Source organism: Lipotes vexillifer, unplaced genomic scaffold, assembly GCF_000442215.2.
Source record: "Lipotes vexillifer unplaced genomic scaffold, Lipotes_vexillifer_v1.1 scaffold408, whole genome shotgun sequence".
NCBI classification, from domain to species: domain Eukaryota; kingdom Metazoa; phylum Chordata; class Mammalia; order Artiodactyla; family Lipotidae; genus Lipotes; species Lipotes vexillifer.
Genome location: NW_006787469.1, coordinates 1,543,514 through 1,561,125, shown reverse-complemented (window position 1 = coordinate 1,561,125; position 17,612 = coordinate 1,543,514). Strand labels below are relative to the sequence as shown.

At 42.0% G+C, this 17,612-nt stretch overlaps 1 protein-coding gene across 1 annotated transcript; it reads right to left on the bottom strand.

The window, feature by feature from the left end:
• Positions 1–466: 466 nt before the first annotated feature.
• On the bottom strand, positions 467–15,241 carry NDUFAF1 (NADH:ubiquinone oxidoreductase complex assembly factor 1). Its single transcript, XM_007460154.1, has 5 exons — positions 15,168–15,241; positions 10,837–11,489; positions 6,970–7,155; positions 1,206–1,280; positions 467–703 (listed from the first exon to the last, which is right to left on the bottom strand). Exons 2-5 carry the CDS (start codon positions 11,410–11,412, stop codon positions 554–556), a joined length of 987 nt encoding a protein of 328 aa, XP_007460216.1. The 5' UTR covers positions 11,413–11,489; positions 15,168–15,241; the 3' UTR covers positions 467–553.
• Between the last annotated feature and the right edge of the window lie 2,371 nt (positions 15,242–17,612).

The following is a 17,612-nucleotide window of genomic DNA, read 5'->3' as shown; positions in this document are numbered from 1 at the left end:
TGTCTACAAGCCAAGACGCACTCACCAGACACCAGGTATCCTGGACTCCCCAGCCTCCTGGACTTCCCAGCCTCCAGAACTGTGAGAAATACATATGTGTTTTGTTTAAGCCACCTAGTCTATAGTAATTTGTTATAGCAGCTTGGGCAGACTAAAACAGGTATCTTTTCCCAGTGACTACTACAGCACCTTAATATTTTTCAACAGTCTCCTGTCCTGATAGATTAGAAAACAGAAGAAACCTATAAGGAATAGAATGGTAGAGGGCCATAAACAGTCACCTCAGAGACTCCCTGCTTTGGAAACCACCTACTTATATAGGAACTGTTGCTAATAGGAATCATTCTAGCCAAAAACATTTACGTAGTACCTCTGCATCAGTACTCGATTCTTTAAGTTAAGGTACAGCTCAGATCCTGGTCCCTCTTAGCAGCAGCATGTTTTAGGGAATACATACCAGCCATTGTTTGGATGCCATTAAAGAAGTACTTTAATTTTGTCATTGTGGATTCTACTACCCTTAGTTTAGTAACACAGAAATACTACATGATCTCTATTTAAAAAGTCTTGGATTAAGCTCTGGAGAATTTTCATAGGCAAATTCTTCTGTGTGGGCTGGATCAGTAAATACTCCAATAAAATCTATTTCTAGGAAGAATGGACCATCCACTTTATCAGCCAGGGTGAATCCGATAGAAGAGATCTAAATTTAAAATAGAGAAATTGATCAAAATCTCATATGCTGATATTGTTCCTGGAGTTTTAAAATTCCGTACTATCAGCCCTTAGCAAGTATGCCACAGTTCTCGTGCCGTAGCCAATTATAAGAGGAAGTACAGGACTGCTTTTCTTTCCACATTCTACTTCTCTCTTTAAAGCAGTGCCAGTTAAGACTAGTAAGTACAACATGGATGTCTAATGGAGGTTCCTTGAAGCTCTCCTGAACTCTAATACTCTTATTTTAAAGCTAAAATAAAATGTAGGCACGCTGAAAGGAGGACCATACTGAAATTCCTCCAGGATGGGGGTTTGGCTCACAGGATAGCTCTGAGTCAGCATCTGTCTAGGTATAATAGGAGTATACTTAAATAGGAATTTTCATCTTTCATTTGCCAGCCTTCAAAAGTGGACTGAACTCACCCTCACAGGAGTTCTGTTTCACTAAAGATAATATAGTTCTGAGTGAAAATACAGGAAAATGTTACCTTGTCAAGCAGAAGCTGGTACTGGGCATCCCGGATTCTTCCTTGATTAGAGAAGAAAAATTTGGAAAAAGGAATCTGAAAGAAGAAACCATTGACTTCAGAGCTGACATGCAAGCAATGGAGGCATCTGTTTAGAACTGCAATGATAAAATAATAATGGTTTAAATTGAATTTTAAAATTATCTAATATGTGAAGTTATAACAAGTGGCTAGTCATTTGGATCACAGAAAAAAAAAATTTTTTAATGAAATAACCTAAGTACTAGAAGAAAACAGGTGAAAACCTTTATAAGCCAGGAGTCCCAAAGGAAAAAATGACAGAGAGCAATTATAACTTTCTGATGGCAAAAACTAGTATCCTAAACACAAAACTTTTACAAATAACTAAGAAAAAGATTAAACAACCCAGTAGAAAAATGGGGATGGGAGAAATAGGCACATCTGTATACTGCTGGTAGGAGTGCAAATTAGTCCAACTCTTTTAGACAGCAGCAGCTAGCAACTGTGGTAGGCAGGATTCTAAGATGACCCCCAAGATTTCCGCCTAGTGCACACACACCTTCCAGGGATTCAAACGCAAATCTCAGTGCTGCTGTGAAGGGACTCTCCCGAAGTCTGGTCCCAAATCAGTTGACCTTAATATAGGGAAGATTATCCTCTGTAGGTCTGACTTAATCACTTGAGCCCATAAAAGTGCCTGGTAAAAGAGGTCAGAGGAATGAGAGGGACTCAAAGGGGAAGGTCAAGGGGATCCTCCACTGCTGGCTTTGAAGATGGAGGGAGCTAAATGGTAAGGAATGTGGACAGCTTCTAGGAGCTGAGAGTGACTCCCAGCTGACAACCAGTAAAGAAACCAAGACATCATTACAATCACAGGAACTAAATCTGGCCAATAACCAGAGTGAGCTTGGCAGTGGATTCTTCCCCAGAGCCTCTGAAAAGAAGTACAGCCCAGATGACACCTTGATTTCAGCCTTAGAAAGCCCTGAGCATTGAACCTGGCCACAGGGTGTCCCAAACCATGACTTACAGAACTGTGCGAAGTTTGTGGTAATTTTTTATGTAACAATAGGAAACTAACACAGCAATATCTAGCAAAATTTGAAATGCCATAACTTGACCTGATGGTTTCACTTTTAGGAATTTATATTACAGATAAACTCTGACAAACACATAAAGATACAGCTTTTTCTAATTAAAAAAAAAAAGGAAAAATAGGGGAACAGTTCAATAAATTATAGTGCAACCATACAACTGAATACTATGCAGCTATTTTAAAAAATGAAGTAGATCTATACATGATGCTGTGGGAAGACCTCCACAATATATTAGTAGTAAAAAAAAAGTAAGAGATAAACAAAATCTATAGTATAAATATCATTTATGTTATTAAATACAACTTTTTTCTTGGCCACACTGTGTGGCTTGCAGGATGTTAGTTCCCCGACCAGGGATTGAACCTGGGCGCTGGCAGTGAAAGCCCCAAGTCCTAACCACTGGACGACCAGTGAATTTCACCTAAAAACAAATTTTTTAAATGCCTAAAAAAAAAACTAATAAAAAATTTACTATAGCAATTGGGAACAACCCAAGTATCTATGAATAAGGACTAGTTCAATCAGCTATGAGATATCCATATAACAGAAAATACCAAACACAATAACAAAGAATGAAGAATAATTCCATGTAGTGATATGGAAGCTCTCCAGGATCTAAATTAAAAAAATATAAACTGGCACAGAAGATGCATAAAGTATGCTATATTTTTTGAGTAAAAAAGGGAGAAAATAAGTGTATGTGTATATATACTTGCCTATATTTGCTTAAAAAAACTAAATCTATGGAAGAAACTAATAAATGTGGTTACCTATAGAGGGTGAGGGCAAAAAGGGTGGAGAGAGAACTGAGTGGCAGTCAGACTTTTTTGTACATCTTTTTATATTATTTTGATTTTTGAGCCAAAAAATAAAAATGAGTTAAAAAAATGTACTGTTCAGATTATCACCAAAAACACTTGCTGACATAAAAGCAAACTCAATTCAAAGCTCATTTAATAAAGCACCACTGCACAAGATCATGTTCCTCACACAGCAAATCCAAGTACAGCCACATCCTCAGTTCATGGGCTCCCTTCGTTTCTGTTACACAAACCTGGAAGGGACCCTGCACCCCCAGCCCCCAGCCCAATCAGTTCCTCATTTTTGCATCCTGGTTGGGCACTTCATCTACCTCATTATTCAAAATATATTTTGGAAACAGAATCAATACTACCTGCTCACCATTCAAGGAGCATGTGTCACCCACCCCACTAGCCTTTTGTCTTTTTGTCATGTAATTTGCTAAGGCCACTGTCCACATCAAGGGAATTTTTTAGCCTGGAAAAAAAAATGAAGCTAAGAAGAAGCATTAAATTGTACAGCCTGCATAAAAAGAAAAGAATCAACAGTTGTTTTCTCTCTACAAATGACAGAAAACTAGCATGCATAATTTTTCCATCATTTTCCTCTGTTTTCTTTCTCTAATCATAGTAAATATTTGATCTCACTTCTATTTACTAAAGGAGAATTATTCATAAAGACATGGACAGCAATTAATAACATTAATTTTTAAAAATCTCTTCCCTGGGACTTCTCTGGTGGCGCAGTGGTTAAGAATCTGCCTACCAATGCAGGGGACATGGGTTCGAGCCCTGGTCCAGGAAGATCCCACATGGCACCTAGCAACTAAGCCCGTGCGCCACAACTACTGAGCCTGCACTCTAAAGCCTGCAAGCCACAACTACTGAGGCCTGTGTGCCTAGAGCCTGTGCTCTGCAACAAAAGAAGCCACTGCAATGAGAAGCCCGTGAACTGCAACGAAGAGTAGCCCCTGCGTGCCACAACTAGAGAAAGCCCACGTGCAGCAATGAAGACCCAACACAGCCATAAATAAATAAATTTATTAAAAAGACAAAAATAAAAATCTCTTCCCCAACACTTCCTTTAATAATTTAAAGAGGGACTTCCCTGGTGGCGCAGTGGTTACACATCCGCCTGCCAATGCAGGGGACGCATGTTCAATCCTTGGTCTGGGAAGATCCCACATGCCATGGAGCAGCCAAGCCTGTGTGCCATAACTACTGAGCCAGTGCGCTAGAGCCCACAAGCCACAACTACTGAAGCCCACATGCCTAGAGCCCACGCTCCACAACAAGAGAAGCTACCGCAATGAGAAGCCCATGCACCGCAATAGAGTAGCCCCCTCTCGCCGCAACTAGAGAAAGCCTGCGTGCAGCAACTAAGACCCAATGCAGCCAAAAATAAAATTTTAAAGTAATAATAATAATTTAAGGAAAGATGTTGCAAACAACTATCATTTCCAGCCAAAGATTAAAACTACATGTATTTTCAGGAAAGAAAGTAATAAGTAATTGTCAATGATTATACTGGAAAATAATTTGAAAATGTGCATCAAAGGCCTTAAAAATGTACATATCATTTATTCTAGGAATTTTATTTCCAGGAATACAGCTAAGAAAATATTTAAGGATATTTACCTCAGAGTTTGGCATAAGAGTGAAAAACTCTGAAAACAATCTAAATGTACAACAATAGAGGATGGATTAAGTAAATTGTGTCTATTTACATAATATCATGCAGATATCAAAAATGATGTAGAAATATATTTCAACAGAAAGTTGTATATAAAATTCAGTTCAGTGAACAATGTATGTTATAAAATAGCACTGGCACAATACAATTCTTGTTAAAAAAAAGTATACATAGAAAATTCTGAAGGTGCATACTAAAATAAAATAGTATTTTACCTCTGGGTAGTGGTACCACAAGATTTTTTTCCTTTTCTGCATTTTCTAAATTTTCTATAATGAGATACTTGTTTTGTTTAGTAATTTATTATAAGTATTATTTATATACAAGTGTTACATACATAATAATTTTTTGGTTATACATCTGTATTAGTGTATAAATATGTATCTATTATATGCTAGGCACTGCACTGTTCTAGGTGCAGGGGAAACAGCTATGAAGGATACAGACAAAGTCCCTGCTCTCAGAACTTACAGAATTTATGTTCCAGAGAAGCCTGGTAGAGAGCGACAATAAACAAATAGACAAGTGAATGAAAAAGATAATTGAATGAATGAAATAGACAAGTGAATGAAAAAGATAATTTTACTTAGTGATAAGTTCTATGAAAAAATTAAACAGGATGTTGTTATTGGGTGAGAAGGTGCAACTCTAGCTAGAAGGATCAGGAAAGGCCTCTCTGAGGTGTCTTTGGAGCTCAGAGGTAAATAATAGGAAAGAGGAAGCAGGTGAAGACGTGGGAGAAGAGCATGCCCACAGATACAGCATGAAATACAAAGGCTCTGAGACAGAAGTAGTTTGTTGGGTTTGACACACACAAAAGGGGCCAGTATAGAGGAGGGAGGGGAGAGGACAGACTGAAGATGAGGACAGGGGTCTGCTACTGCGGCCCCGTAGGCCATGTTAAAGAGTTTAGACTGTATTCTAATAAGGGGAGACCACTGGAGGGTTTTAAGCATGTGAGTGATGTAATCTGAACTATGCTTTAGAAAGATCACTCTGGCTGCTGTGTGCAGAGTGGACTTTAGGAGGCAAGAAGACAAAGAAGGAAATCAATAAAGAAACTCTTGTAGTAGTCCAAGGGCCTGGACTAGCGTGAGAGTGGAAGAGATGGCTAGAAATGGTCAGATTCTAGGTGTATTTTGGAAGGATAGGTGAGTGAATTTGTTAAAAGACTAGATGCGGTGTGGGGGAGAAAGGGATCCAGGATGAACCCTGAGCTTTAAGTATGAGCAAAATGGGGACTTTCTTTTGAATTTATGGATTAAAAACCTTCAGAAGGCGGAAGAAAGGAATGGGTACCTGATTTTGCCCTCACTCCCTGAATTTCCACTATTTTCCTCCTGATTAACATTTTTTACCTTCTAAAAGTTTTTTCTCCCTACAAAATAAGATTGCCTTATATTACCAAGAAATAAACAAAACCAAAAATGTTGATAATTGTAAAGTATGAAGTATTTATTCCTCTTAAGGGAGCCTTTCTGCTCAGCTAGGGACACTAGCTTAGTACAGTTGCCTGGAAGAGATATGGCCAGAACTTAAAAAGAAATACCTATAGTACTGATAATTGTGCACAGGGCAGAGATGGACCCATGACTCAGCATGCACCTGGCCACATACTTATCAAAAATATTTACTGGTCAGTAAGCTAACATTTATATTAATAAAAGAAAAAGTCAGACTTCCCTGGTGGCATAGTGGTTAAGAATCCGCCTGCCAATGCAGGGGACACAGATTTGATCCCTGGTCTGGGAAGATTCCACATGCCACAGAGCAACTAAGCCCACGCGCCACAACTACTGAGCCTGTGCTCTAGGGCCCATGTGCTGAAACTACTGAGCCCACGTGCTGCAACTACTGAAGCCCGCGCACCTAGAGCCCATGCTCTGCAACAAGAGAAGGCACTGCAGTGAGAAGCCTGCGCATGGCAACAAAGAGTAGCCCCTGCTCGCCACAACTAGAGAAAGCCCATGCGCAGTAACGAAGACCCAACGCAGCCAAAAAATAAAAAAAGAAAGAAAAAGTCAATTATGTAAATCTTGCCCTTAGGTCCTCTTCCTTCTTTCCCTTCCCACACTGTCCAAGAGGAATTAATAAGAAAAAAAAAAAAAAACTACAATGTAACCATGATCTCATAAGACGTCATTTTCATACACAGTAAAGACTTATGCTGTTACCTTGACTTCCTGCCAGTAGGGCCCCCCACGGGTGAACATGAAGTAACTGTACATCTGATCCTTCCTCTGGATTATATCCGTGTCCTCCCTGATATTCACCATCCAAGGTCGACCATCTCCACGGACACGAAGATACAGAGTGTTGAACTGGGACCAATCATAAAACCTCTTCCTCTCAAAAGGGCCCTACGGTATAGAAAGGAAAGTTAATTTCACCTCATCTTCCACTATTAGCAAAATGTGAGTCATCACCTTTTACAGCAACAAAAGGATCAACAAGCCATTTTTCTGCTTCCTACCACGGTAAGGAGGCAGATAAATCTGGTGATTCTTATTTTAGTACAAAATACTGACCTAGTTAAATGTTTCTAAGGTAATGTTCAAGACCTGATTGGCCCAGGACAGTGTTTACATGGGGTAGACACTCACTTGTGTCACTGAAGGGAAATGAATTACTGTATGTACTTTCTTTCCCAGGGCCTAGGAAGCAATGGCTTCTGACTGGGCCATTTTATGACAACTGCCTTCCCATAAATCAGAAAACTATGAAAGACCTCAAGTTTTAAAACTGGTATTTTTTTGACAAAACCTACCATCCATTGAAAATATATATTAATCACTCTGCATGCATAATTTAATCCTCACAACAGCCCTGAGATAGGTACTATCATTGTACTCCATTTTATAGATGAAGAAACTGAGCACTCAACCAGTAAGTGGTAGGTCCAGTGCTGTTTAACTCCAAAATCTATGTTCTTAACAACTACCTAAATTGTCTCTGAAAGTAGAGCGTAGTGTTAATTTCCAAAGGTGTTTGTTTACAGCAATCTCAGAGCTAATCGGATTTCAAGAATACCAGTGCTCAGATACGAACTATTACTTACTAGTCATGTAATTTTAGACAAGCTACTAAATCTCCCCAAGCCTGTTTCCTCATCTGTAAAACTGGGATGGTTATACCTTACAGGATTGATGTGGGGAATAAAAGGGATAATGTATATAAAGTAATTAGCACAAGGACTGGCAGGGTACACTTAATAAATGTTATCAACTACTTTCATTATTCCACAGTACATCATAGAATTATTTTCTACTGTGGGCTGACCAAATCCATTCTGTGGATTTTCAGGGCCTGAAAAAAAAAGTCTTGTACACATAGTTTATTACCTCTGAAAGAACATGAACCTTTCTTTTTCATCATTATCTGGAGAGAGGGAGCCTAATACTATTCCTATCATTTGCCTTTCTCCTTAAAACACCATAACCAAGGGACTTCCCTGGTGATCCAGTGGCTAAGACTCCGCAATCCCAGTGCAGGGGGCCCAGGTTCGATCCCTGGTCAGGGAACTAGATCCCGCATGCAGCAACTAAGAGTTCGCATACTGCAACTAAAGATCCCACATGCCGCAACAAAGATCCCGCTTGCTGCAACTAAGACCTGGCACAGCATGCATGCATGCATGAATGAATAAATAAGTAAATATTAAAAAAAAAAAGGGCACCACAACCAAGCAAACACCCATGGGCTGTGGCCACAGCCGGGCACGGGAACCTGTCCAGAGCAGCCCTGAAACACCTGATCATCATTGCAAAAAGCAACAGGCTGGTGGCGAGACAAAGGAGCTGGCCTAAGTAGCCTTGGAAAATGGTGTTCTGACTGGAAACCAAAAGGCTAAAGACAAAAGAAATTACACATAAACATTGTACTGTAGTTGGTAAAGTTGTTTCTCACAGGGTTATGGGTTAGAAATTCTGAAACTGCTTTACTTATTTATTTAATTTCTGGCTGCGTTGGGTCTTCGCCGCTGTGTGCAGGCTTTCTCTAGTTGCGGCGAGCGGGGGCTACTCTTCATTGCGGTGCACAGGCTTCTCACTGCAGTGGCTTCTCCTGTTGTGGAGCATAGGCTCTAGGCGTGCAGGCTTCAGTAGTTGTGGCACGCAGGCTCAGTAGTTGTGGCTCATGGGCTCTAGAGCGCAGGCTCAGTAGTTGTGGCTCATGGGCTCTAGAGCGCAGGCTCAGTAGTTGTGACGCACAGGCTTAGTTGCTCTGTGGCATGTGGCATCTTCCCGAACCAGGGATTGAACCCGTGTCCCCTGCATTGGCAGGCAGATTCTTAACCGCTGTGCCACCAGGGAAGCCCTGAAACTGCTTTACATGTACTCTCGGGTCGAATTAATAAATGTATAGTAAGTGGCGGGAGACAGGTTTCACACCGTTACAGAAGTTATCAATAAACAAGAGGGAGGAAGCTAGAATAAATCATGTGGTACCGGATTAGAGTCAAAGCATCAGTATGAACTCATACTTAGCTTAATATAGATATAGAAATAGTTACAGGTGTGTGTTTCCATGAGTTGGTATGCATACATATATTTCCTAGCTGTGTCCACTGAGAGGTCCTAGAAATAGTGTCAATCCAGAAGCAACAAGCATACTCAGCATCCAGATCTTGGTTTCCAACTCCATCTTCCAAAAAAAAAAAGAACCAGGGCTCCTTTGAGAAATGGCTAATTCTAGGGTTGGAACAGAGGAAATACAAGATGAGCTTACAGCACCTCGTAGTGCCAAAAAGTACTCAAAAACACAAAAGGATGGGGGCATGTCAAAGGGACACGGCCAACCTGAAAGAGCTCCCAGTGGCCAAAGCTGGAACAATCTGAGCAACAAAATAAATAACATAGTAGTGGATTATAACCCAAAATGTGAGTCCATACTAAATGGCTGAATAAATAAATAAATGTGGGAGAAGAAACAAATCTTCCTTTCTGAAAAATCCCAAATAATTTATGTAAATACTACCCCTTCCAGGAGCTAGAACTTAATCCCACACCCTACCCCATGCCTTGAATGCAGGGTACACTTAGTGACTTGTTTCCAAAGAACAGAATATGGAGGGAAAAAAAAAAAGTAACTTAACAATGGAGTAATCTGGCAAATACTACCTTGACCAGGTGATCAAGATTAACACATCAGTGATAAGTCATGTTACTAGCATGTACCCTAATACGATGAGAAGGGTACTTCAACCCTGTGCTGTTCTTCCTAAAAACCCAGAAAACCCAAGTCTAACCAGGAGGAAAAAAAATCAGAAAATCCCAAATTGAGGATCATTCCGCAAAATACCTGACCAGAGTATTTCTCAAATCCTCATGAAAAATAAGGAAAGACTAAGAAATAAGGAAAGACTAAGTAACAGACTAAGGAGACATGACAACTGGATGTAATGTAATGTATCCTGGCTGGGATACTGAAACAGAATAAAAGATATTATGGAAAAACTGGTGAAATCCAAATAGAGTCTGGAATTAGTTAACAGTAACGCAGCAATGTTGGCTTCTCAGTTGTGGCAAATGTACCAAGTGATGTAAGATGGTAACAACTGGAGAAGCTGGGTGAGGGACATACAGGAACTCTCAGTACCATCTTTGCAATTTTTCTGTAATACCAAAAATATTCTAAAATTTATAAGTTTACGTTAAAAAAAAAAAAAAACGAAAACCCTGGCTGACCCTACTTCCACTCTAAGGAACTCCCAGCCATTAGCGGGTCTACGGCCTATGTTAGAGGAGATGTAAATCTCCCCAGATCATCGTTTAAATATCTAACCTCTCAGGGCTCCTCAAACATAAGCATGTTCCACCCTGGCCCCAAGTGATGCCCAGAAACATGTAACCTCTCTTCAGGAACCACTTCCCCCTTGTGCTTATGAAACTTTACACTTGTGCCCAGTAGTTATTTAACCCCATACACAAGATGAGATGCCAGCTGTTTTCATTTACAGAAAAAAAAGCTGTCTGCTATAGTTCATGCTATAATGAAATTCACCTCAGTTCACTAGAAAACTGCAGCTCCTAGGTCTCACGTACCCTTGGAATCTTGGATATCATTGCACAGTATCCACTTCGGCCACTCTCCCCATCCTGGGGTGCCTCAGAGCTCAGAGTTCCATACAGCAGTGCACTTTGATTACTCCTGCCCATTTTCAGGAACACTTCACTTCGGCCACCAATCGTCTTATCAGAAGTCACTATCCACTTATCCAAATCTTCTTTGCCGCGGAACTGCCACACAACCTTGGCTTGTTCCATCAAGACCTCATGCAGAGGGCGGCCTTCAGGCCCTATCCAATGATTCACAATATCATCCTTCAAACGCCTAAAATGGTCCTTTATTTCTTCTTTAATTGCTTTATCAAAACTAACTTCAGGCTTGTCCTCAGGAGAAGTTATATCCAAAGCAACTTCTCTCTGGTGATGTCCTTCCAAATTCCCTTCAGTCTTCCTCTGAGAAGAGGCTTTGCCAGGAGCAGCCACTGGTTTCTCAAGACTGCTGGAACAATAATCTGCAAAGCGAGTACCCAAAAATGGACAAGAGGCAACACTTGGCTTCGGGCATTTTCTGAGAATATAAGTGCCATTCAGCAATTTATGAACCAAAGCCATGATTAAAAGAAAATCAAAATGTAAATTTTTCCCTGGCCTACCAGGGAAAGAAGCTTCAGCAAATAGCCCAATTCCACCTATAATAAAAGAGACAGTGAAGAGTTACCAGTATAGCCAATGAATGCATCATAATTTCAAATTCAACATGGATCATGTACTATGAAATTCATGAACTTATTTTCTAATTCTATGAACATTTACCCAGGGCCTACTATGAGCAGAAGAATGTTTACACTGTACATAATACATCCCACTGCCTTGTGAAAAAATGCCAAGATGAACAGAAACACAGGCCCCTTCATGGAGTTAATGATCAACCCCCAAATAATTCAAGTATGTGCTTCAAAAGGTTGTCAATTTTAAAGCAAATTTTTATGCTGGATTTTTAAAGAAATAATTGGTTCCTAAAATAAAATATTCAACTGTCAGTAATTCACTCCAGGATCTAGGCTAACCAACATTTTAGCACTTCATCTATAAAAAGAAGAGACTACAGTTAGCATTGTATGTGGAGTCAGAAGGCCTGGACTTCACACCTAGAACTGTTTACCCTCAGGTAAAGCAGTTGATCTTTTGAGGCCTCCATTTCCTCGGGGGGAATCAATGTGCTAACACCTCCCCTACCTACCTTAAGGGATTCTTCTATAGATCAGATGGAATAATGGCTATAAAAGGTTTCTCTGATCCAGTAAGTCTGACAAGATCCCCAAGATTCTTCATGTCTAAGAAGCTCCTAGTCTAAGGCCCACACTTTGAGTAACAAGGCTTTGACTATCAGCCACTATCTGATCTCAAAGACAGAACCTAAACAATAGTAGCAATAATACCATTACATTTAAATGCCATTCTTAGTATTTTTAAGTCACCCTGACAAATATTATCTCATTTAATCCACATAAGCCTCCTGTAAGACAAGTCAGGTAGTTATCTCCTTTCACAAGGAACTAGACACCAACAGGTGAAGTAACTTGCCTAAGATTACAATGCTAATCAGTATGGAAGCTAGCACCAGAACCCTGGCCTTAAATCCTTCCATTAGGGGCTTCCCTGGTGGTGCAGTGGTTGGGAGTCCGCCTGCCGATGCAGGGGACACGGGTTCGTGCCCCGGTCTGGGAAGATCCCACATGCCACAGAGCGGCTGGGCCCGTGAGCCATGGCTGCTGAGCCTGCGCGTCCGGAGCCTGTGCCCCGCAACGGGAGAGGCCACAACAGTGAGAGGCCCGCGTACCGCAAAAATATAAAAAAACTCTTCAGAGGCTCTCATGGTCTTCAGAATAAAACTCGACTTTCTCCACGGGGTCTGTAAGACCCCTCCAGATCTGGCCTCTGCTCATCTCTCCAATCTCCCCTCTAATCACATCCTACTCTGCTCTAATCACAGAGAACACCTGTGGTCTAACAAGTGCCACCTAGTACCCCCTTTCTGGGCTTCATGCCTTGGCAGATTGCTGCTCCTAGGCCAGAAATGTCCTCTACCGATTTCTGCTGGCTGATTTATCCTTTGGGACTCAGCTTAGGCATCCATTACCTCCTCCAAGAACCCTTAATTACTCAACTCCACCAAGACCTTTTGATGTGTTGCATCCTGGGCTTACACTTTCCCTGCTACAGTTTATTGAGAGTTCCCTTGTCAGTCTCCCCTGCCAGACTGGAAGTGTCTTGAGGGGAGAGACTATCTTCATTGTGGTACTTCCAGCAACCAGGATGGTGCCAGACATGCAGGAGGCTCTAATATTTGTTGAACAAATAATATCTCCACATTTCTCCACCACTACCACCACTGTCTTGGTACAGGGTTTTATTGTTTCTTACCAGAACTACTGTAATTCCCCTAACAAAGGGCTTCTCAAATGTTAAAGTGCCTATGAATCATCTGGGAATTTTGTTAAAGTGCAGATTCTGATTTAGTAGGTGTAGGATGGGGCCTGAGATTCTTTATTTCTAACGAGCCCCCAGGTGTTGCCCTTGGAGTTGGCACTGAGAACACCCTTTAGGATTGAGTAAGGTCCTAACTCAGATCTCCTCCTCCTCTCCCAATCCAACCTTTGCCTGGCAACAAAGGGGATTTTTCTGAATATGATGGCACTCCCCTTATTCAGCAATTCCCTCCAGAAATTCAAACTCCTAAAATGGTACACAAGGCCCTCCAAAATGTGCCCAACTCCCTGGCCTAACTTCTCCTCACTTCCATGGGCAATAAATACCCTCAGCTCTATTAATTATACTAACTATAATCATGTCTGAACACACACACAAAAAAACATTGCTCAAAAACCACAAAAGTGAGGCTTCCCTGGTGGCGCAGTGGTTGAGAGTCCGCCTGCCGATGCAGGGGACACGGGTTCGTGCCCCGGTCCGGGAAGATCCCACATGCCGCGGAGCGGCTGGGCCCGTGAGCCATGGACGCTGAGCCTGCGCGTCCGGAGCCTGTGCCCCGCAATGGGAGAGGCCACAACAGTGAGAGGCCCGCGTACCGCAAAAAAAAAAAAAAAAAAAAAACAACTCAAAAGTGACCAAACATTCTACTATCCTGGCTAATATGAGTGACTGCCATACACTGACCAGTCATAGCATTAGCCTCACTCTAGATAGATAAGATTCTCTCCTAATTATAGAATTACCTCCACCTCCTCAATACTTTCCCCTAAATCACCTAACACAAACCTAAGTCCAACAATAAATCCCTTCTAACACCCTCTTACTGAGATGCCCCATGGTTTCCCATGGCATGTGTTCTTTCTCACTACGAGAGTAATAAGCCTAACTTCAATTACAAGCATGTTCCTGGTGGCCTCTGATCAGAGGGCACTGACATTGCTCTTCCTCCACATTCTTATAAGAACCTATGCATACATCTCACAGCCCTTACAAACTATTAGAATCTTGCTTTTTTTTCTGTCTACCTAACTAGCCTGACTTTAATCCTGGACTATGGCTTAAACATAACTGATATAAAATAAATGAAAACCGTGCAAACAGTATGTTTTCACATGGACTAAAAAATAGAAGGGAACCAGGAATAATAACAACAGTTGATCTCACGTCCTGGAATCATAGGTAATATCTAAATTTCCCTCACTAACTTCTTTAAATGATTTTACCTCTACATATGCAGGAATTTGGAAAATAAATGATAAGCCTATAAAATGGAATTTGTACAATCATAAACACGATTTTCGTTAACACCATGCTTAGGCTACACTACTGAGTGGCAAATAAGGAGGAATCAAAATGCATATACACTAACATTACAAGTATAAAAACGTACACACAAAAAGATTTGGGGGTAAAAAAGAAGAAAAAGGCTTAAAGTTGTGTGTAGGATGATGGGATTATAAGTAATATTATTCACCCTATTTTCCAACCCCTCAATAGTGCTATCACTTCTCTAATAATATAACTTTAATTATATGTGTTTTGTTTCATGCTTTTACCAATAAACATAAGTCAAAATCATTAACTGGATGATCCCGGGCGGAACTTGGTGAGTTTTCAGAGCAACGTAACCCACACAGCTGAGAGCATTATTAGTGAAGATTGTACATCCAGAGTTTACTATGTGCCAGAAACTGTCCTGGGTGTATTTTCGTTAACTCCTCACAACAACCGTGAGAAAGCTACTATTATTATTCCACTTACTGAGCAAATTAAATTACTCCCGGTCATACAACTAGTAAGTGGCAAAACCAACCCTAGAGCCCCGGTGTTTAGTCAGGGAGCGGTCGGGACCGTGCCACAGCCCCCTCACCCCTCACCTGCTAGGGCCGTGGGGCCCTCACAAGCCCCGGACGCTCCAACTCCCGGCTGGCGTTTACTGGCCTCCCCTGCCGACGCCTCAGAGCGACTTCCGCCCGAGCCCGGCTTTTCCCGACCGAGTTCTCCACTTCTCTGTAGGGCCGTCTGCTTTTCCAGGCCGGCGGGAAACCAGGCCTGATGACACGAGTTCCGGCCGGGTGCAGAGGCCGGGGAAGAGTAATGAGGCTCCCGGACCCCGGCGAACTGAGGTTTTCGGTCGACTAGCTTCCCCAAAGGCTCCCCCACCCCCACTCCCCCTATGTCTTCTGCCCTGTGTGAGAAAGTGGGGAGAATTTAGAGAAGCTGTTCGCCTCTCCTTCCTGCATCCCGCCTTCAGACTGCAAACTCCATCCCGTATCTTTCAAGTAGGACCCAGATATTGCTAACATCCTTCGCACCCAAGGAGCCAGGGTCCACTCGTGCTCCATCCCACCATAGCCGCCCAAGAGCTGTACACGGCCTCAGAGGACTGGTTCTGCTGGAATTGCCCCTGCGGAATCTCTGGAGACTCATCACAAACTTGGAGAGCAAACCGTCCTACCCTCCCTTCCCCAATCCAGCCCCGTGGGTTCGCCCACTCCGCAGGGTTTCGATTGTATCTTGAGCACACCTCTGTTTGAGCACTTTCAACATTGTAACTTAATTATTGATTCACTTCTCACTTCCTCCGCCACGCTGTGAGCTTCTTGGGTCCAGAAGGTGCTCTTCTTCCTGTCCCCAGCACCTAGCATAATGCTAGCAGGAATTAAGTGCTCAGCATGAATTTGAATGAATTGTGGTACTTAACACCGTTCTCCAGGGTTCCAAGATCTCGCCAAATACAATTGTCTTTTCCACGTTTCCTCCATCACCCTTTTCCACACCATCACCTCTTCCTTTTTTAAATTCTGCTTTGACTTCACTAGACTCTATCCTTGCCTGGTTCTCCTACCTCCTTGAACCTTTTCTAGCTGCCTACTTTACTGACTCTTCTTTCTCCTCCCACAACCTTAAATGTGGGTTGTCTCCAAAGCCCAGCAGCCTATGGCCGTCCTCTTTTCTAGTTTCAGACATGAGTTATCTGCAGACAATCAGATAATCTCTTCCCCTAAAAACCAGCATATATTTCCAATTTCTTGATAGCAGTTTCAGTTGTGGGATATACCACTAGCATCTCAAATGTGATTTGTTTAAAACAGAACGTATCACATTTACCCATATTAACTCCTCTTCTCATCCTCCCTGTTTCTGTAAATGCCTACATCCTTCTAAGCTGAAGATTCTTGGCTGTCCTTGGCTTCTCTCCTTGAAACCTCCTCTCACTGACCTTAAATCCTGTTTGTTGGTTTTGTTTTGTTTTGTTGCCGCCTTTGATCTTTCATTCCTTTCCAAATCAAGTGAAACCCCAATAGTTATTGACCTATGCAATTTACATTCAATCTGCTGACTGCCCTACTCTGGACACAACAGTTTGTCTATTTTCACTTAAAAATCACCCAGAGATAAACACAAAATTCCTTTGGCCTCCAGACGTGCCACCGCATCAATTCTAAACCCTCCATAATCTCCTAATCCATCTATACTACTCATACTTATCCTCAATTTCTCGTCTGTATGGCCAGGACACTCAAGCTCTCTGCACAGACCCTGCCGCAAGTCCCTGCTTCACTCACATGACTATCCAATCCTCTTAAGTATAGGGTTAATTAGCCCCTGGTAACTGATGAGCCCCACCTGACGTCAACTCCCCCCAACCCCCATCAATGGTAGCCTCCTTCTCCCCCCAAGTATCCAAGATTGCTGCTATGTTCTGTCTGCCGCCATTGGTGGGGTGTCACTCCAGTACCTTTTGCTTCAGACCTCCTATCCAATAATCCCTTGATGTCTCTTGTCACTGTTTCCAGGCTCTTTCTTCTCTTTGGAGCTGGGCCTGTGGGGTGCAGCCCAACATCATCCCAGGTGTTACCTGCCTAAACCACACTCATTCCTCCTCATAATGGAGTTAATGTTTTCTCTGCTCAGTATTCCTCTTTTCCGCATCCCACACGTTTGATCTCAAGTGTCTACATGACTTCCCCATCCCCACGCCCTGACTTCAGCTAACTGGTCCAGTGGTAGAAACCTGGTCAGTACTGGGCCAATCGGTTATTACCAGGGACTTTCTGAACTAAAACTGGAAAAAAGAGCTTTTAACCCCTGGTTGTTCCAGTGGAGCTCCTGAGCAGCCTGGGGATATTGTGAAGAAAATTGGTTTATGGAAAGAGAAAATAAAATCAAGGTGCTAAGAGAGAAAGAAATGGAAGGATAAAAGAAGATCCAGTCAGCATGTATATTGCTAGTTCTAGAGGCCCAGCTGCATGGTTGTTTAGTCTCTTCCTTGACTTCTAAGCACCAATACATTTTTTTTTACCTAACTTTATCTGAGT